Raw genomic sequence first — 21,184 nt, 5'->3', positions numbered from 1 at the left:
TTTCAGTGAGACTCTGTGGGTTACACAACGATTCACACACAGCATATCACGTTGCAGCTAGTTTGTCAATTTGTTGATAATAGGCCAAGTGACTGCCTGGATTGGACGCTCAAAGTCCAGAGTGATGCTTTTGTGGTTTTTAAAAGTCAAATCAAATTGCGCCTGCGCAAGGACTACACTCTATAGGACATTTGGCTGGCCTTCTCTGAGATGTAAATCTTTGTCAATTCTCTCCAAAAACCAACAAGGACAACAATGAATTACTCCAAATATGTCATCTAGATAGCACAAATTATTTGAAGTCATCATGACATACAGATATAAGATAGGGCCTTATCCACGTCAAGATCTGCTTATATTAAATGACGGTCCCCTGTATTTGTTTCTCCTTTGTTCATAAATACAGTATGCCTTAATATGTTGTTTTGATTCATATGTTATTACAGACTGATGTTGTTATGAAATTGACATTTCTTATATATTAATCTGTATGTTGTACCCTCCTCTTTTTTGGCATACTCTGTATCACTTTGTTTTCATTTGTTATTGATTTGGAGAAAGAAAATGCAGATATAAACCAAACCAAACCAAACCAGTCAGAGTATAATCAAAGGAATATTCGGGCATTTCGCTGGATAAAAGAGTGCTCATAATCAGATTTTTCCCCTATCATTATAATAGAGGCAAAAGTGAAGTGGAAGTCAAATAAAAGAGATGGCCTAGCTTATTTGATACCATATTAAAATATGTCATGAATATAAAACGTGTTAATGTAGGCCTAAATGTTGATGAGTCAAGTGTGGTGGATTCATGATTAATAGTTGCTGAGCAGGTCCCTCAATATCGAATAACGGGTGATATCTGGTATGTTTTTATTTTGTTTTGATTATTTTTTTAAAGACGTATTAATTGATTATCAACGACAGTCGCGACAACAATTATCGCTACTATCGTTGACGCTATCACAATAACCATCTTTCCTTGTAATTGATGTGTTATTTTATCACCTTATTTATAATATTTTTTCAATGGATTAACAATAACATTTCAGTATTTTTTACGGTGTTACACTCCTTAGTGCCCTTCAGGGCCGGCGCAGCGTGGGGGCCGTGGGGGCTCGGGCCCCCACACTTTTTGTGCACCATACAAAGGAATACATAAGGTGTCATCACTTTGGGCCCCCACACTTTTTTCAACCCGGAAGTACGTAAGTGGCACTAAAAAAGAAATAGATCGAGATCTAAGTATGGCGGCGGTAAGGTTATGTATTTTGTCTAAATTTTTATAACAACAGGAAATGGGAGGTGAGAGAATGAGCTGAGGACCTTTTTTTTTTTTTTTTTTTTTTTTTTTTTGCTTGTCAGTTGAAGTTGGACGGGGAGAGATGAGCTGAGGACCTTTTTTTTTTTTTTTGCTTTTTAGCTCATGAAACCCGAAAGTGGGCCCCCACACTTTTGAAAACACTGCGCCGGCCCTGCTGTACCCTCCCGAATTCTATCCTCACTTCGATATACATAGGCCTACATAGAAAGTTTAGTCTTTGTTAATTTCATTTATTGGTATAATTTTGTTTATTTCATAATAGACCTGATAATACCTGTCAATTTCTATTGGTATGTTTACATGTTTACATTGTTTAGCAATGGTAATATCAAACTTATTGCGCCTCAACTGAATTTTAAAAGAAAAGATATGTAATTTATGAATGATAAAATTCCCGTTATCGTAACAGTATTTTCAGCATTTTCCGTTTCGTCACGTGTATCCTTTGCTGGGTTAGTGTTTTTGTGTTTGGGGGGGGGGGGGGGGGGGGGAGGGGTATCGTTGGGTTGCTTACACTCGACGCCATACCCAGAGATCAGAATGCAATGAATTTGACTCGACACTAACGGAAGAAGAAGATATGGGGGGGGGGGGGGGGCGCACCGCCCCCTTTAATTTAGTAAAGCCCCCCCCCCCCACCCCCCCCCCCCCCACCCCTTTACGGAATTCCTGGCGATCGGCCCCTGATCATCTATGGTCATTGCTTTACAGTTCTTTTTGTTGTTTTTGTTTCTTTTAATTAGGAATCGGGTGGTGGTGTGTCATGGCGTTGGATGCAAACTCGTTCGCGTGGAGCTTGCAGTTTATCACATCATGAGACCTTCCCCCTTTCCACTTCACCATGACGTCATCACTCACGGAGGAAAAAGAAAAAGAAAAGGACCACTCCAGCTGCGCGACAAACAATGACAGTCAAAATGACGAAATTGGCACTCTTTTTGTATATTTCCTTCAGTGTTTTCCCGTTATTTCTCTGCAGAAATCACACTCTTGTGCTGAAGGTAAGTGACCATACACTATTCGTGAGATATTGGTGTCATAAATTCCGTTTTTCGACCTCTTTGCACTGTACTTTGTTCGAGTGCAGTTTAATTTTCTGTAGTCCCATATATCCATACGTGTGTTAGTGCGAAAGATGCATCTTGTTTCTCGTTAAAATTTACAACAAAAGGGTTTTTGCTGTGGTCTTGCCCCAAAGCAAACAGATATCCATCCTTTTTAAGCCTAGAAAATTCCTTTAGTAATACAGGGTCTTATACTTCATAGGGATCGTGCACAGATTGGACTTAAATGCTTGAAGTAGCAGTTGTTGAGTGTATTTGTGACCTGTGCTGTGTATTGACAGAATATTAATATTCTGAGTGATGATCATGATCGACGCGATGATGGTGACTTACAATATGTAGATTGTTGCATTGTCCATTGAACTAAGTAAAACTTGTAGAATAGTCCATACAGACTACTTGTCTGAAAGCTTTTATAGAAACTATACGATTACACATCAGTTCGGGAAACCCACTCACAAGGGGGGCCCCTCCTTATAAGTAACCCGTCCCCCTTATAAGTAACCCCGTCCCCCTTATAAGTAACCCCCGGGGCACCCCTTATAAGGAGTCTCCACGCTTTTTTGCAATGCAACGCGAAAATGAAAGGACTGCGGCAATTCGCTTGATTATGTCCATAAAGCTTCACAAGTTTCCTAGTTACTCACGAAATTTGAGCAAAATCGGTTTGAGGCATCATATCTAAAATCATGGATTTAAATGCGATGTCCAACGACCCATGCGAATGCTGAAATGCGAGCGATTACTGGCGTGAGTGTCGCCAGGCGCGGCGGCGCGGCAATGCTTGAGTGCAGACGTGGCGACTGAGTACGGAGACTCTCTCGTACTCAGTCGCCACGTCTGCACTCAAGCATTGCCGCGCCGCCGCGCCTGGCGACACTCGCGCCAGTAATCGCTCGCATTTCAGCATTCGCATGGGTCGTTTGACATCGCATTTAAATCCATGATTTTAGATATGATGCTTCAAACCGATTTTGCTCAAATTTCGTGAGTAACTAGGAAACTTGTGAAGCTTTATGGACATAATCAAGCGAATTGCCGCAGTCCTTTCATTTTCGCGTTGCATTGCAAAAAAGCGTGGAGACTCCTTATAAGGGGTGCCCCGGGGGTTACTTATAAGGGGGACGGGGTTACTTATAAGGGGGACGGGTTACTTATAAGGAGGGGCCCCCCTTGTGAGTGGGTTTCCCGAACTGACATCTACACAATCCAGGTTATCCACATAGAAAGTAAATTAGTCTAAATTACCTACTAAATTTACTAAACAAAAAATGTGCATTTTACATGTGTAGGCCTAGGGCCCTATGTCATTTGTACCAGCTGATTACTTACCAGTACTGACTTTTGTTGTTGGCCACAGATAATGCAAATAGAATTCTATATTTGCTATTGCCAGTATTTATTGTCATTATTTAAACTAACATTTCTGGATTCATACACTAAGTTAGTGACTAACAGTCTTAGAACAGATACTGTAAATCACAGTGTACTGTACTTTTCAGCATCTTGCAAGCCTTTCATGCAAATAATACCCTACCTTAGCAATCTTGCTTGCTCTGTAACCTATTTTTAAATGGTTTGGCAATTGCATGTCAATGTATGAGTATCTTCACCTTTTAAACACCCTCAATTAATTTCCACAACAGGAGGAGAAGAGACAGGACATAGAAATTACCAGCTTTGGGTTCCTCAAAGGTGGGACCTTGACTGTAAATATCTCAGAACTTGGAATTCCCAAACCTAAGGATCCAAGCATCAAGCTCCCAATGGTTGGATTCACCCTCGATGTGTCTCGAAGCTTTGAAAGTGCCAACTATGCAGTGAGTGAAGTCCCATGAACCAACATATTAAGTTAAAAGTGTGTCTTAGACCCCATTTACAGTGTACGTGTAGGGCTGGGCCGAGCCCAGGCTGAGGCCAGCTTCAATCGCGGTACTCATCCTCGCAGTTCTGTCCATTTACAGTGGAGGGCTTTGCCCTGGCTTTTAATTCAAACCTTTCAATTTTTTGTCATAGTGGCGCTCTGCTTGTAAACAAACGATTTATGTTGGGAGCATGCCTTTCGCAGTTTGGTACCGCATTTGGCCCAGTTTGCCTTTACAGTGAGAAAAGGCCAGGCTGAGCACGGGCTGAGCCCTGGCCAAGATTACCTCCAGAGCTTGGCCAAATGCACGGCCGTTTTTGGTACCGCAATTTGGCCTTTTGAGTGTTTACAGTGAAAGGAAGGCCGGCTTAGCCCGGCGTTTTCACTCACTGTAAATTTGGTTTTAGTTCCTTTACACTGTTAATTACAATTATTATCTAAGACATATTCAATAAAAAAAAAAAAAAAAAAAAACATTTGTAGGAAAATTACAATGTATCTGGTGTACAGAAACAGTATATGGACTGTTTAATTTATATAGTGCAACATCTGAAAATCAGGAATGCATCTACGCTTAAATTTAGCACATTGAATTTCTGTGAGAAGAAGCTTTATAATAGTCTTCTATCTACCGTACCACATTAAAGAGATTGTATAGTTTTGGTTGAGACCTAACTTCAAGTTTCTAACAGTTTTGGATGAGATAATGAGAAACCTCGTATGAAATATGAAAGATCATTAATTCCAAGAGGCATTCAACGTTTATTTGATGAAAATTTGTTTTGATATGGCTGGGATACCCAAAACAGAGTAATCCTAATAAAATGTGGGACCCAGCTTTTCTTACTGTACGATCGCTTTATTTTACTTTGTTTTTAGATGTCTCAGCCATTCCAAAACCGTTTTTCATCAAATAAGCTTTGAACTTTTCTTTAATGGTGTGCTCTGCACTATTTCATAGGTGATTTCTTGGTATCTCGCAAAAAGTTAAAAGCCCAATCCTCGCCTCCACCAATACTGTACCATCCCTTTAATACTATCCACACTTTAAAGATTAAGTAAATTTTCTCTTTTAGCATGCATACTTTGCTAGGAGACTTACATGTATCAAAGCATACATATTTGGTCTTTTAACCGTCTTTAATTTGTTGAATCAAAACATTGTTTTTTAGTGATGCAGTGTCAAATGATAATATTGCTCAAGTTATTTTTGTTTTGTGTGTGTGTGTGTGCTTGTGCATAAAACCAGGAGGACCATGCTAACAGCCACTGTGTCTTGAAGCCAGGAAGTGTAGGAAAGAATGATTCCGTGGCTACAGTTTATCTCACATTCAATTTCACAGATCCCCACAATATCAAGTAAGTATGCTAACCAATTTATTGAAGACTATGCTACAATACATGCACATGTTTATAGCAGGTACTTGCAGTTAAGCTACAAAAAGGGAGAGCAAATTTTATCAAATAAATTGAATTAATTAAACAGATATATTGTCTCAAGAATGAGTCTCATAGGTATAAATGACAGTGCTATTATTTTCCCCTTTTTTACAGTTTAGTGGCAAACCTATTTACATAATGAGTAGCTGTGATGGGTTGTCTACAATTTTGTACATTTGGATGAACTGCCAGATATATTCAAGTGATATGAAAGAAATCTTCAGGGGCTATTAATTTAGAGGAAAACTTGTAACCATAAATGTCAGAAGATATGAATAAAAATACTTAGGTGTAAGGATTCCAACCTGTTATGTGCGTATGAACTGTGTAGAATTCATGTTTTGAGTTTTAGGGCATGCAATGTATGGCTGCCATTGAGTCTGAAAATTTCTGACAATTTTGAGTTTGTCCTATTTTGTTACTTCTCATTTTCATACAACAGGCTAGATGTGAATAGGTGGGGTAGGAGACTCGAGAACCTGAGGATTGTGCCGATGCATGAGGGAAAAGATGTGTGTGCATCAAAAGCCAAGGATGCAAGTGAGACCAGTCCGGTCAAACTAGATGAGCAGACCCTTATTTCCACCAGACGTAGGCGGGCAGAGCTGGGGGAAGAATCACAGAATGAAAACATTCCAGGCAGCAAAGGTTTGCAAAAATTTCTGTGTCTATGTGTGTGTGGGGTGGGGGTGGGGGTGGGGGATGGGGGTCTGTAAATGATTGAGCTGTGGAATCACAGTGTGAGAAGTGTTCAATTTTCCCTCTGTCTGTCTTTTACTTTTCAGTTATATCTTTCTTGTTCCAAAATTATCTGCTATACTGTGGTGGAGAGTACAGATGCAGATTTATGTGGCTTCATGCAATGTTATGATGCTCATTAAAGCTATTTCTTGATTGTTACCATTTTCAGGTAAAAAGGGGGAGATTGAAAATAAAAAGAAGCACATGCCTGAGCTACATTCAAACTAAAATGCATTCATGGTTTCCATACAACTGGAGGAATATTAAACGACACGTTGTAAATACTTTATAAAGCTGTTATTTTCGTGTACAGATATTTTCACAAGATCTTTTTTTTGTGTGTGTAAATTGACACTGGGGCTGTTGTAAGCACACTACTACCCTAGCGCGTGCCCTCATTTTCATGTGTTGTTGAATTTGTGGTCGAACAGGAATTCACAAAATTTGTGAAAATTAAACCCTCGGGAAAATAACAGCTTATGCAGTACCAGTAGCCAAAATTATTGCCAGACGAGTACACTGTATTACTATAGGCACTGACAAGGATGCTAAAGTATTTTTCCCAACCTTTGAAACACATGAATGAATGTCCTTGTGCTGTAGACAAAGAAGAACCAAATGGCAAACTCCAGACAGAGGAACAGAAGGATAGTGCCAAGCCAGAGGATAGTCCTGGAGGTAATGGGGATGGCGAGTCACCAAATGCACCAGCAGCAGTGAACAGCGACGCCGATGTGGACCCACAGAATCAAGCTCCAGCTGCCCCCAACCAGGAAGCAGCCCCCAACCCAGAAGCAGCCCCCAACCCGGAAGCTGCCCCCAACCCGGAAGCAGCTCCCAATCAAACCCCTGCTGCCAAGACCAAGCAACCGATAAGACTGCCAGTGACTTCGCAGGCAAAAGGAGACGTCATGTTCTTCAACACAAGTGTAAGGACACTAAATTTACCCATATGACCTGAGTTGTCACGAGCAGGTGCCAAAATGTCATTAAGGGTCATTATGTTGTGTGGTAATGGAATCATTCTCACAGAAGTTGTCTGAAATCTATTTTGAATGACTAAATACAGTATGCAATAGATACAAATAATCGTTTGGTATAGGCGATGTTGTGCCGGCCACAAGCTAAAATCATCTACATACAAAATACACTTGCTCAGTACTGTATGCATTATACTCTGTAAGACTAGAATTGACCATCATAATAGAAGGTGTGCTGCTGGCAAAACATACATAGCATTAATGCCAAAGTCTGTGAGTACTGTGTCTATGAGATAATTAAGAGGAATATTTAATATTTAAGTTAAATCAAGTTAAATCAATTTTAATTCAGGGAAGGATAAGCTTTAAGATGAATCATTTGGCTATGTTTAGTGTTTGTCTCAGGGATAAGTGGTCAAGGGTGTGAATGAAACATGTGACAGACTTTGTCATCATTATCAACCAACTTCGATTTGATGTCAGATATATCAGGGTGAAAATAACACATTTAGACAATCTAGGCCATGCAAAAGTGCTAGAAGTGCTCGATTACATGAGATAAAGTAAACTGATATTCACTCATACAGTCACTTTTGATGTGTCTGAGCATTTCAAAATGAACATGTACAATGTATGTGTTGACTTTCCCTCCCCATATCTTGCCTCTTTCTCCATTTGTGTCTGTAATTTTCTTTGCTTCAAGCTCTTCTTTTTTTTTCTCTGTCCTCCAGCTCTGTTCTCAAATGACTTCATACCATGTTTTTTTTTATCTATTCTAAAGTAGTTTTGTTGGAATATGATGGCTTTTCAGCTGCAATTTGATCATATATTATCTTTGGTTCTCTGTTTCCTCTCTTTGTCTCCCTGTCTGTCTCTTCTTTTCGTCCTGTCTGTGTGTGATGCCATTGGGGAAGACAGTTTGTGGTGTGTGTCACTGATACACAGGAGGAGGGTCTGTACAGCTTCTTTTTCCATCACTGTGCCACAGACGAGAAGGCTCACGTACAGCCAGTCAACCTGTCTGTGAGTATCACAATCTCATCAGTATTCTCTCTTGGTCCACTCATGAATTCTCTAGTGCTCTTTTGAAGGGCATTGGCGGCCAAGTTGGCAGATTAAATAAAGATTTGCTGCTAAGATGGGCCATTGTAAATGCTAGCTACAGTATGCTAAGCCACCTGTGTACACCTGTTTCATGGTAACACTTTGCTGCCATAAAACCTCATATAATCCATCTCTCTAATAACATTTTACAGGTGACTCTTGTGGCAAGGAAATCCTTGGGACCAGTAGATGAAGATGTTGGGACATAAATTTTTACTTTATTGCAACAACATTTTTATTTAACTCTCCTATCACAGGAGTGTGCTGTATACATACATTGTAGGGGAATTCAAATGCTTCTGGAGTAAGCATTTGCAGTGCACTGCAAAGCTCATAAATACTAATCAAATATACTATGCACTTAGATGTTCCAGTTGATATTAAGAATCCTGAGGTGACTGGCATACAGTGTAGCACTATTTTCTGAGGGGTGCAGCACTGAAGAAAAGAGTAACCATGCCAGTCATGGAAGAACCCATAATTTCAGCTGGTACCTCAAAAAGTGTGTGGCGTGTTTGATTTATATCCTACAAGAGAAAATTCTAGACCGAGGTAAGAGATAATGATAATATAATGACGATAAACACTAAATTGTATCAGCTTCTCACGTCTGCTCATTTTGCGTAGTTACATAACCTAGTGCAGCACAGTGCATCGGCAGCGCACTCTGGAAGATGCAGTTGTGTAGCGCAGCGCATGCAGTAGTGGAGAACAGTGCTGTGCAGTGCTAGTGCAGTGCAGGCGTTGCACTCGCTGCTGGCTCGAGTACTAGTTATGCAGCCTCATCCCGATTATGATTCAACTTGTTTAGATATCAATATAAATCTTAATAAAAAAGCAATATCAATATCTTGATCAAAATTGATGTCAGAATCTTGGTGTGGCGGAAAATATACCAAGGCTGACGTCACGCCACTTCTACTTTTCATGGTGAAATTATTATAGGTCACATAAGAAGTTCTCAGCCAATCTTAGTTTGACAGTATTATGATGTAGGACATAATTATTATAACCAATGTCATCAATGATTGTTGTTATTATCTGTTTCTCCGTTTTGCTCCTCACCCCAGCTTAACATCGTTGAGCAGAACCTGGGTCCCAACTACCTGTCGGCAGGGGATATCCCTCTCCCGACCCTCTACAGTGCCATGTCTGTCCTGTTCTTCTGTTCCGCTATTTACTGGATCTACTACCTGTGCCACCAGCCGGTGGTCTTCAAGATACACTACCTCATGTTCTTCCTGGCCCTGCTCAAGTCACTCTCGCTGGTTTTCCATGCTGTAAGTATCCCAAGGTTGTCACTCACGAGGTAGTAGTGATGATAGATTTAGTGGAGGAGGAGGAGGAGGATGTTCATATTGATGTTGATGGTTGTGATAGTTGTGATGATTGTGTTGATGATTATAACACAGAGTGGAAAATATGAGAGTTGATAATGTTGGTAAAGATCATGATGTTGGTGGCATTTGTGATGATTGTAATGATGATATTGATTTTATGCCTCCGCCACGAAGTGTTGCTGGAGGCATTATGTTTTCGGGTTGTCCATACATCCTGTCTGTTCGTCCTTCCATCCATAATCAATTTTATGGACAGTATCTAAAAAACCATTAGAGGAGGTATCCTAATGAAACTTGGCATATATATGTATGAGTGGGTGAAGTTGTGCCTATCAACTGTAGGGGGCACATGCTCAAGGTCAAAGATCAAAAGGTCAAGGTCAAATGCTCAAAATTTCACTATTTCCCCCATATCTATGCAATGCAAGAAGATATTTTCTTGAAACTTAGTGTATACATGAACTACCAAATAAAGATTCTGCAAAGCGAGTTTATGGTCGTGAGGTCAAAGGTCAAGGTCAGGTAAAAATGTCAGAATTTCACGTTTTTCTCCATATCTCACAAATGGTTCAAGGTATCTTCATGGAACTTAGTACATATGCATGTACTGACTGACAGTAATTATCTAGGGAATTTAGGGGTATTGGGTCAAAGGTCAGGGTCAACTCCTCAAAATGTTACTATTTCCCTCTTATCTGTGGAATGCCAGCAGGATTTTTCTTGAAACTTAGTGTATGTGTATGTGTATGCATGTATTACCCAATAGAAATTCTCATGGAAGTTTTTGCCAAAAGGTCAAATGTCAAGTGAAAGTGGTAAATTTCACTTCTTCCTTAAACTTATAAAAGGGTCAAGAGTCAAGTAAAAATCCTCAAATCCCCAAGTACCTGCAATCTTGGACAACATAGCCATTTATCCAATTCAACCTAGTTCAGTGAAAGTGAACATGCAATACACTGGTGACAAACCTGTTATCTTAATAATTTGTTAATTATATGAAACTTTCATCACACATTGTCAAGACATTGTACTATAGACCTATTACTGTAAAAGTGGTTTCTTTCGCGTACAGATACTTTCACGGTTTCCATCGGTGCCGACTTTTTCGCGTGTGTTTAAATTCGTGGTCGGCAAAATCTGTGAATTCACAATCGGCAAAACCTGTTTTATTTTTACATGAAAACCCAAACTATTATCCAATTATTCTTTTATTTATTAAATAGAAATTAAAATTAAATGCAGGCTTACCTGAAATCCCGTCTCTCGAGTACTTTATAACATGCTTGTACCTACATTGCATGGTATCGCTGTATGTGTGTGTTAACCATCAATACACTCAATGCACGGAATCTTCGTGTGTGCATGTGCGCGATAGTGTTGTAACAATTTCGTGCGACTTTTCAAAACATTTTCGCGTGATGTTAAATTCGCTGTTCAACCTCAAAGCGCGAAAAGCATGAAAATAAAACCACTGCGAAAGAAACCACTTTTACAGTAGGGGAACCATGCATTACGATGGAGGCATACCAGTCGCCATAGCGACATATCTAGTTAATGATGTGATCATGATGATGTCATTCCATACTGGATGGAATCATTTTCTCAGCTATTAACAGTTTCTTGGAAACACCATGGTAGGTTGCTATTTTGCACCTATTTGTACGTATGTATTTATAGTATAAACTTGTCATGACCTTGAATAGGGAAGCAGGACATATAATAGGTATGAAAGCTTACATGCACTGCTTTTCCTGGTTTCCAAATTACTGGTTGGCATACAACATGCCACAAGTGGGGACAAATTGGTTTTGAATGGGCAGATATACCCAAAAAACAAACTGGTCCAAATAAAAGGTCGGATCAAACTTTTAGTAGGATCTCTATGTTTGGATATCTCAGCCATATTTTAGAACCAATTTCCATCAAATGAATTTTTAATTCTTGTTAGCATTGTGTGCTCCTAATATTTTGTAATAAGTGGCTTCTAATTATCTTGCAAATAGTTTAAATCTGACTCTCTCATCTCAACCAAGACTAACATCCCTTTAAGAGTTTTATTCTTCATTATCAGAGCTCTGTGATTCCTATGTAAATCCAATTCTCTTTCCTTCTGTCTTAGGTTGATTACCACTTCATTGCTCAAGATGGATCACCAATGCAGGCCTTTGAAATTCTATTCTACATCACATATTTGTAAGTTTTGACAGTTTCTGCTCCTAGAAATTACATTTCAATATTCATGTGGAAGATTTGTGCTAAACGTAGATGGGGAATTCCTTTCAAGTATATCATTTTGTAGTAGAAGATTGACTTGAAGATGTTATGTGAACAGGATTGGCAAAAATTCCTACTTATCACCATGCATGTAGGAAAGTATTGTGCTAATATTTTGCTTGCAAATGGAGTATTGAAAGGCAAAATAGTGAGAGAATAGAAAAGCAAAATTATTTTAGCTTTGAATGTAACAAAACGTGATAAAATTGGTAATACGCTGTGCAAAGTTTCTAAGTTCAGTATGTCTTAATGTAATTGATATCTGAGAGCATACACTGTGAGTGTTATAGTCTAGTTTTTGAAAACTGAAACTTTTATGATTGCAGTCTCCATGTTGTCAGTTTTTGCTAAAACCAATTGACCATAAGCACGTAAGTTAGTAGTGTTACAACTGTAATTATCTTAAGTTGCAATTATTACAAAGTGTGGTTGAAACTGGCCAAATGTGTAAATGAGTGTAAAATCAGATTAATATGAAGGTTACTAGCAGGTTTACATAATTACACATATTGCTTCAACTCTGCAGGACAAAAGGAGCGCTTATGTTTGGTACAATCGTTCTGATTGGCTCCGGCTGGGCCTTCATCAAGCCAATCCTGTCAGACAATGACAAAACTCTCTTCTGGGTTGTCATTCCTCTTCAGGTAAGCCTAGATTCTTTTCACCTCGCACACATGGCCTCACTGGGATTTCATCTTACAAGTAACCTCAGTGGCCTGTACATCTTTTCTCATCCCAGTCCCTTCACTCTACCATCATTACACTTGTTAACATTTGCTGCTTCCTACTGGATATCATCAGCTAATTTGATATGACAAGTTGGAGTTTTAACTGAATGCAGGGAAAGTAAATGCTGAATGTTTTATGTCACTCACCCTCCTCCTTTGCCTCTCTATGTCAGAGATGCCAACTGTATCCTGTTCTTTGTTAAAAAAAACTTCATATATCATGGGAAGTGCTGGACTTTCCCAGTTGTATTACTACAATTCAAATGGTTGTTACAGGAAAGGTGAAAATACTGTTTTTCCATCAAACATACACGCATACGTAAGCAAGCAAGAGAGAGAGAGGGAAGTAACAAAGAAAGGCCTCAAAATGAGAGCATAGTGGCATGGGGCTAATACGAGAGCATTATTTACTAATGGTTCCAAAATATTTAAAACCCTTGTGCCAACCACATAGTGATTTCACGATGTATTTATTGTGACCTGCACACAAGTGGCTGTTTTTGTCTCCTTTGATAGATTCTGGCCAATGTGGCATACATCATTACTGACACATCGGAGGAGGGTGATTCACAGTACTACATGTGGAAGGTCATGTTTGTGACAGTCGACATAATTTGCTGCGGAGCCATTCTCTATCCAGTCATCTGGTCAATACGACATCTGCAGGAGGCTGCCCACACTGACGGCAAAGGTAAGGAGTGGGACTGAAAGTATTTGGGCACACACATTTTCCCTTCTTGTTTATATGTGCGGTTTATCTTACTTCCCCTTTGCTGCCCTACAATTTTTCTTCCATACTCCCTGCTATTGCTTGCAAAGTTCAGAAGAGCAAATATCTTTTGGTATGAGTTTTCTTCAATTTGTCTCCCTCTGTACAAATAAAATTTGTAAGATCACAACTGCAGATCTATCATTTTGACAAACATGTCAGAAAAAAGGAACCAGCAGTAATTGAACCTGTCTTCTACTGCTTTCTGGGCAGCGGCACTACTGCCAGGCTGTCCCTGGTTGCAGGCAGTGACATGATGAACTTGGAACAAATACCCAAGCTCCAAAATCTGGCATTGTCATAGCGTTAAAGTGATAATAATAATAATAATAATAATAATACATACAATTTCTATAGCGCCGTTCTCCACTTTGATTAAATGCTCAAGGCGCTTTACAATAGGTACATCAAAGCAAACAGATTGAAAATACAAGTACATCACAGTAATAGAAGAAGATGAAGAAGCAGAAAAAAAAAAGACATGAAAGTCTGTCTTCAAAGGACACTGGTCTTCAAAATGCACTGCTAAACAGATAGGATTTTAAATTACTCCTGAAAGATGTTATAGAGCTTGAGTCTTTCAGCTCACGAGGAAGTGAATTCCACAGTGTTGGTCCAGCGTGAGCGAATGCACGTTCCCCCCAAGATTTCCTAGAAAACGGAATATGTAAGAGACTTGAAGTTGAGGATCGAAGAGTTCGTGAAGGTTGGTATTGACGAAACAAACAAACATTGTAATCAGGAGCTGTTCCCTCAATAACATGATAAACCAAAAGAAGTATCTTAAACCGAATACGCTCCTGTACAGGCAACCAATGAAGACTCTTCAGGATAGGTGTGATATGACTGCGTTTACTTGACAAAGACATATTAAACAGATGCATGAGATTATTAAGCAGATCAGTGTACATGTCTCATCAAGCAATCGTCTTGACTAAGGCACAGGGGAGTTGTATGTACAGATGTCTGTTTGTGTTAATCTTCTCTGCTCTGTAAAAAGATGCTCCACTTTGTCTGATATTTGTTGCCTGAAATTTGGCACACAAGAAATTCGAAATTTGCTTCCAAAGTATGTGTGCTGTGCAAGGTGCCATAAAGTTAAAATCAATGGAAACCACAATCTACTTTCTTTGAAGATTACATTGAAGTTAATGATGGTACCTTTCAGTAAGTTTGTATCCAGAAACATTCAGCTTCTCTCTATAAACTATGGGTGCGTTCGAGCGCTCTAAAGCGAACCAAAGCGAACTGAACTAAAGCGTACCGTACCGTACTGTGCCAGTTTGGGAGCGTTCGAAAGCTCTGTGGAGAAAGCGTACCTCTCGAGTTATTTTTAGAAAAGGTCACGCTTGTTTGTAGCGAGAAGGTCATTCACCTTGCGCTTGACCTACTTACAGCTGCCCCGAACAAAGAGAATGATGTTTTTGCATTGTGACGTATGCACACGATACGCGCATGCTTTACAACGAACTTATGGTACGCTTTGGTACGCTTTTGGAGCACATCGGGAAGTGATCCACTTTTGGCTCGGTACAGTACGGTACGGTACACTTTAGGAGCGTTCGAACGCTCCTCTAGCGCGGTACGGTACGGTACAGTTCACTTTAGGAGAGCGCTCGAACGCGCCCTATGGTCAATGGTAATGGTCAATACTAGAACTATCACTCCTGCTCTATGTATCTTTTGTCTTCACAGCCGCAATAAGCCTTATCAAGCTAAAGCTCTTCAGGTCCTACTATGTGTTGGTAAGTCATGTAATGCTTTGGTCAAAACACCAAAAATGCTACTATCTGGTCAACAAAGAGTGTTAAATGAAATACTGTAGTATGGTGATTATTTTATACACACACTATGATTATATTGCGCATGTAGTACAGTATCATAGTATAAAGGTGAAGATTGAAAACATGCCTTGTCTTTCTTTGACATTATATCTCTTGGATTGTTGTATGGTTTCAGGAGCTTAAATTGATGAAGATACAAATGGTGTGTGAGTAAAAATGGATTGTCCCTACAGTGTATCTGCTCCATCTTTGTTCCATCTAGTCATTTAATGTATATGTCTGAGTATTTCATATATCTGTTCACAAATTCATTCATTGTCCCCGCCGAACGAGTTCGAGCAGGGGACTATGAAACGGGCTCCGTACGTGTGTGTGTCCGTGTCCGTGTGTGTGTGTCCGTGTGTATGTGTGTGCGTCCGTATGTGATCAAAATGTTCAATTTGCTACTTCTCTGTCATTTATGAGCCAATTTTGGTTCTGTTTGCTTTATATGATAGCACTTCATGGAAGCTTTGAAACTTCTACGCAGAATTTCAGTTGTGACCTTTGACCTTGACCTTTGACCTATATTGTAGATTTTGCTACAAAATGCTACTCCTTCGCCATTTCTAACCCGATTTCGATTCCGTTTGCTTTATGTGATGGCACTAGGTGAGGGCTTCAAAACTTCTACACAGAATTTTGACCTTTGACTTCTTTGACCTTTGACCTTGATTTTTGACCTGTATTGTACATTTTGCTACAAAATGCTACTCCTTCGCCATTTCTATCCCGATTTCGATTACATTTGCTTTATGTGATGGTACTAGGTGAGGGCTTCAAAACTTCTACACAGAATTTTGACCTTTGCCTTCTTTGACCTTTGACCTTGATTTTTGACCTATATTTTACGTTGGCTACAAAATGCTACTCCTTCGCCATTTCTAACCCGATTTCGATTCCGTTTGCTTTATGTGATGGCACTAGGTGAGGGCTTCAAAACTTCTACACAGAATTTTGACCTTTGACTTCTTTGACCTTTGACCTTGATTTTTGACCTGTATTGTACATTTTGCTACAAAATGCTACTCCTTCGCCATTTCTATCCCGATTTCGATTACATTTGCTTTATGTGATGGTACTAGGTGAGGGCTTCAAAACTTCTACACAGAATTTTGACCTTTGACTTCTTTGACCTTTGACCTTGATTTTTGACCTGTATTGTACATTTTGCTACAAAATGCTACTCCTTCGCCATTTCTATCCCGATTTCGATTACATTTGCTTTATGTGATGGTACTAGGTGAGGGCTTCAAAACTTCTACACAGAATTTTGACCTTTGCCTTCTTTGACCTTTGACCTTGATTTTTGACCTATATTTTACGTTGGCTACAAAATGCTACTCCTTCGCCATTTCTAACCCGATTTCGATTCCGTTTGCTTTATGTGATGGCACTAGGTGAGGGCTTCAAAACTTCTACACAGAATTTTGACCTTTGACTTCTTTGACCTTTGACCTTGATTTTTGACCTATATTGTACATTTTGCTACAAAATGCTACTTCCGGCAGGGACATATATTACGCACCGCGTAATTTCAACTTTTCCTTGTTTATATATGTAGTTACTTGAATTAATTTTTAATTCTCGACTCCTTGAAATGATTGCCATTTCAGCCATAGCTGAGGCTTATTCTCAAAGAGGTCCTTACTTTTCACTTTTGCATCTCAACTTTTCCAGTGGGACATTGATTATTATTGAAACTAAAGGATGTTTTAGAATTGATTTTTATGTCTGTTCTATAATTGATTCCCCCACATGCATACATCTAAAAAAACATGCTTCAAAATATGATTATGCCATGGAGAAGCAAGAGGCTGAAATGATACTTTAATGATTTGGAAAATTATTTTTCTCACTATGAATTGTTATTCACAGTTGTGTCTAACTTTCTGATACCATACACAAAGTCTCCAGCAAGTTTCAGTGATTTTGTGAAGTCATGTTTAGGATCTCCATATCCCCGCACCATGTAGGGATTTGTATTATGATCCAGTTTTGGGAAGAAGTTAAGACAATGTCTGCCTGAACATGTTTGTGCAACCGAATGTAAAGCTGGGATTATTGAATGGCGTGAAGAGGCTCATTACAGATTCATATATGTCTGAATTGTTTCCTTCTCTCATAGGTCGTATGCTATATCTACTTCTCCAGAATTGTGGTGTATCTCCTAAAGGTGAGAATATGCTCTTTCATTCAGCATTCAGTCATTCAGTGGAACTGTCAAGTCTGCACTTTGTCATGAGAATTTATGCAGGAACGTATTCACTGCTCTGTATTTATTTTTTAGATCATGATAATGAGCAACAATGGTACAATTGTTAGTCTCCTGTAGTGTAGAAATAACATTTTATTTTTTAAAAATGCATGACTTGAGCAATTCCTCTCTTGTAATTAAACAGTGTGCAGTTTCAAATTTACTGTATATGCCATATATTCAATAGTGAGTCAAATTTTTCGCGAATTGGGACTTCCCGACAATTTCGCGGATGGTCAACTTCACGATTGTGGAGTGAAAGACTAAACAGAGAACATATGCGTGCACGTCACATTCATGTCAGGATCAAAGTTAATATTTGCGCATTTTTGAATTCCCAAATAGCACCCAACTCGCGAAATTTGCAAATTGAAATAAATACCTTGAGAGATATTCGGCACATACAGTAGACCCTACATCTTGTGCTGAAATAGTGGCAGTGCGTAGTACCTTTGACAGAAACTGCCAACAGCACTGACTTGTAAAATGTAGCGATTATAGGGGTTCGGAATCTTCTTATAAAGATAGTGTAGATTTATACAGTTGACAGCTACCAATCTGTTAAAGAATAATGAGGCAAATATTTGTAGTTTATTTCCTTTCTATCAGTAAGTTTCGTTTGTGGTATTATTCAGTTTAAACAAGAAAAACCTTTCAGGTATTCTTACTCTGTGTCTGCTCTGCATGATATCAAGGAATTGATTTGATCTCCCTTAAACCAGTTGAAGACTAGTGCCAAGTATACTCGGGCAGATGTCTATGGGAAATGTGTGTTGCAGCAAAATCAGATCGTCCTCAACGGGCTAACACCCCCATCACTTTCCTCTTTGACTGTCTAGGTTACCATGCCATTCCAGTTCATGTGGTTGGACGAGTTCTTCTTTGAGTTGGCAACGTATGTCTTCTATGTGGTCACAGCCTACAAGTTCCGCCCAGGAACAGACAACCCGTACCTCCAACTTCCCTCAGACGATGAAGATGATGAAGACTTGGAAATGGAGGAAGTGTAAGATTTTTTGTCAAAATTTGATATAGAAAGAACCCAATTCTCCATCTCCACACACACATAGTTGTGGCATGTTGGTGGTTTTATCTTTAATGTGTCCTGTTGGCCTATACACCCATTTTATTTATTTATTTATTTTTTTGCTAACTGATGATATCAGTGAGATGATATAAACATGCTTCAAATGATTTTACTATTTGACTCATTCCAAATGTATTTGGATGTACACCTCACAGATTTATTGTGTCTTTGTGTGTATTTTTACTTACATAACATGCCATGAAGCATATGTCTCTATTTCTGCCTGTACAAATTCTCTTATTATGGCCTTTCTGTAATTCCCTTCCTTTTTGTAATCTATGTATATTTTTCCCAGTAATTACCAAGGTTGTTGTATGTATTCATGTTAATAGACATTATTATCATCATCATCATCATCATTGTCATTATGATCATGCTTTTGTCCTGTGTAATAAACACTAAACATTTCCTCTAAGCTGGACTAACAGTTTGTATTCCTAAACATAATGATTAGCAGTTAGATTATATCTAAATGGTAAAGCCACAGATATCCAAAAGAGACCAACACACAAGTGAAATGAATGCTTAGAGAAGTGGAGGGGATTTCAAAGCTTTTGTATGTAAAGAGGTCATAGGAAATGAGTGAACATATATTTCTTATGAATTCTGAGGAAAATGACCTTGCATGTACTGTTGTGAAATTTGCAGTGTCACCGAGACGGGCCTGTCGGAGGGCATGAAGAGGTTACAGGTCAACGGAACTCGTGCCGTCCAGCGCGAAGCCAACCACAGTGCGTAGACCGGACAGTGCCTGGTATCCCCTGATCCACACCCACTACCTGGTACCATCATCCCTTGTCTGCAAAGCATCCTGACGTGTTGTCACGGCAACTCGGGATTCACACCGTGGGTCACAGGATTTCCAAAGGACATGTGAATTAGTGTGATGAAGCGTGAAGTGGAGCAGCACTATTAAAAGCAAGTTGTTGTTCATGCAGATGCAGCAGAAATGGCAAAGGGTATTGTTGGTACCACATTGGCTCTATTACTTTGGAGGAGAGTGGTAGGCAGGTGTTGTAATTGATTGTCTTCTTTACAGATGTTCTAGCATACAAGCCAGAGGCACTTCAAATTATCAAGTGACTTTTGAATCAAATTCATGTAACTACTCATGTCTTTTCCAAATCCTCCACAGGGTCCTGTGTGCTCTCGGTGGTTTGTGATTTTATGTGGATATGAAGTCATTATAAAAAGCAGTTTGTGTTGATGTTGCATGGTGCTGTCTAATTTGTTTCCTTTGCTGATACAGTATGTTTGCAGTGTGTGTAAAAGGAAGGAAGAATTCATCTCAGCTTTCATAATAAGCTATTGAAGTGTGTTGCGCCTAAAATTTAAAAAGGCAGGTTTGGTTATGAAGGGAAAGATTGTTCATCAACTCCAAACAGCTTGCATTACATGTACATTATACCCTATCTTTCATTTGATTGTAGTTTGTGTGTGTACTGTAAAACGAGGAATGTTCGCGTGCATTTTAATTTCGCGAATTTCGCGAGAGCCAAGATTCGCGAAAATAAAATGCACATGAAAGTTCTTGTCTACACTATACACATTGAATGTTAGAGGCAACTCACAAAAATTTCATGCCGCGAAAAAGGCCGTCTGCTCCAATTTGCAAAAATTTCATGCAGCGAAAATATCGTGTTTTACAGTAAATCCTTGTGTGTTCACCCCCATTATGTTCACCTGCTTAGAAACTTTGGTAATAAGTGCTGTATAAATGATGTTTTTTTTTTATTAATAAAAAAAGTAGTGAAAATAAGACAATAGTGCTATCTCCAAACAATTTTGTGTGCAATCTCAATGGAGATGTCTAAGGTGTATATTATTGTTTTTAATCGCTAATGCATGAATCTGCTTTGCAGTAATTGAATTTTAAGTTAGTTTTGAATGTTGTGTGGTTTTGTTTGGTGAGTTGGCTTGTCTTGATACAGTATTGATTCGTGTATTGACAGACTCTTGCCTTTTTTTGTCACAGGGCCTGCTATTGATGATTGTTAGCTAAACAAGTACAACAAAATGATGTTATCACATGTACTTTATGTAAATATTGCTGCTTCTTGTCACACGTTTTCACCAAGACATCTTCATGTCATGTTTGGATGTGTGCAAAAGTACATATGCACACCATACGATAGATGCATACAGGTCGCATCTAAGAAGAATATTTTATGGTCATTTGCAATCATGGTCTCCATCATGTTAGAACAGAAAGATGTGCCAAGCGAAATGTTAGCCCTTTGATTTTGTTTTTATGTTAGTATCATGCAGTTTTTCTTCACCATGTCATATACAAAATTGTATTAAGTTTATTTACATGTAATAGCTTGTTAACTCATTCATGATTGGTTTATTGGAAGAACTCGTCTCTGCTTTGAATTGGATATGTGCAT

The 21,184-nt window shown here is 39.0% G+C and overlaps 1 protein-coding gene across 1 annotated transcript; it reads left to right on the top strand.

Annotated features, from left to right (window-relative positions):
- Positions 1-2,190: 2,190 nt before the first annotated feature.
- On the top strand, positions 2,191-19,560 carry LOC139732905 (protein GPR107-like). Its single transcript, XM_071643745.1, has 14 exons — positions 2,191-2,324; positions 4,034-4,207; positions 5,501-5,610; positions 6,134-6,339; positions 7,036-7,361; positions 8,331-8,435; positions 9,587-9,796; positions 11,976-12,049; positions 12,657-12,774; positions 13,375-13,549; positions 15,323-15,372; positions 17,579-17,626; positions 18,547-18,713; positions 19,443-19,560. The coding sequence occupies exons 1-14, from the start codon at positions 2,229-2,231 to the stop codon at positions 19,531-19,533; spliced, it is 1,950 nt and encodes a 649-aa protein (XP_071499846.1). The 5' UTR covers positions 2,191-2,228; the 3' UTR covers positions 19,534-19,560.
- The last annotated feature ends 1,624 nt before the right edge of the window (positions 19,561-21,184 follow it).

Source organism: Diadema antillarum, unplaced genomic scaffold (assembly GCF_040938485.1).
Source record: "Diadema antillarum isolate AM-2024a unplaced genomic scaffold, OU_Dant_1.0 scf00000024, whole genome shotgun sequence".
Classification (NCBI taxonomy): Eukaryota; Metazoa; Echinodermata; class Echinoidea; order Diadematoida; family Diadematidae; genus Diadema; species Diadema antillarum.
Note: the sequence above shows the minus strand (reverse complement) of the source record. Positions and strands in the feature narration are given on the sequence as shown.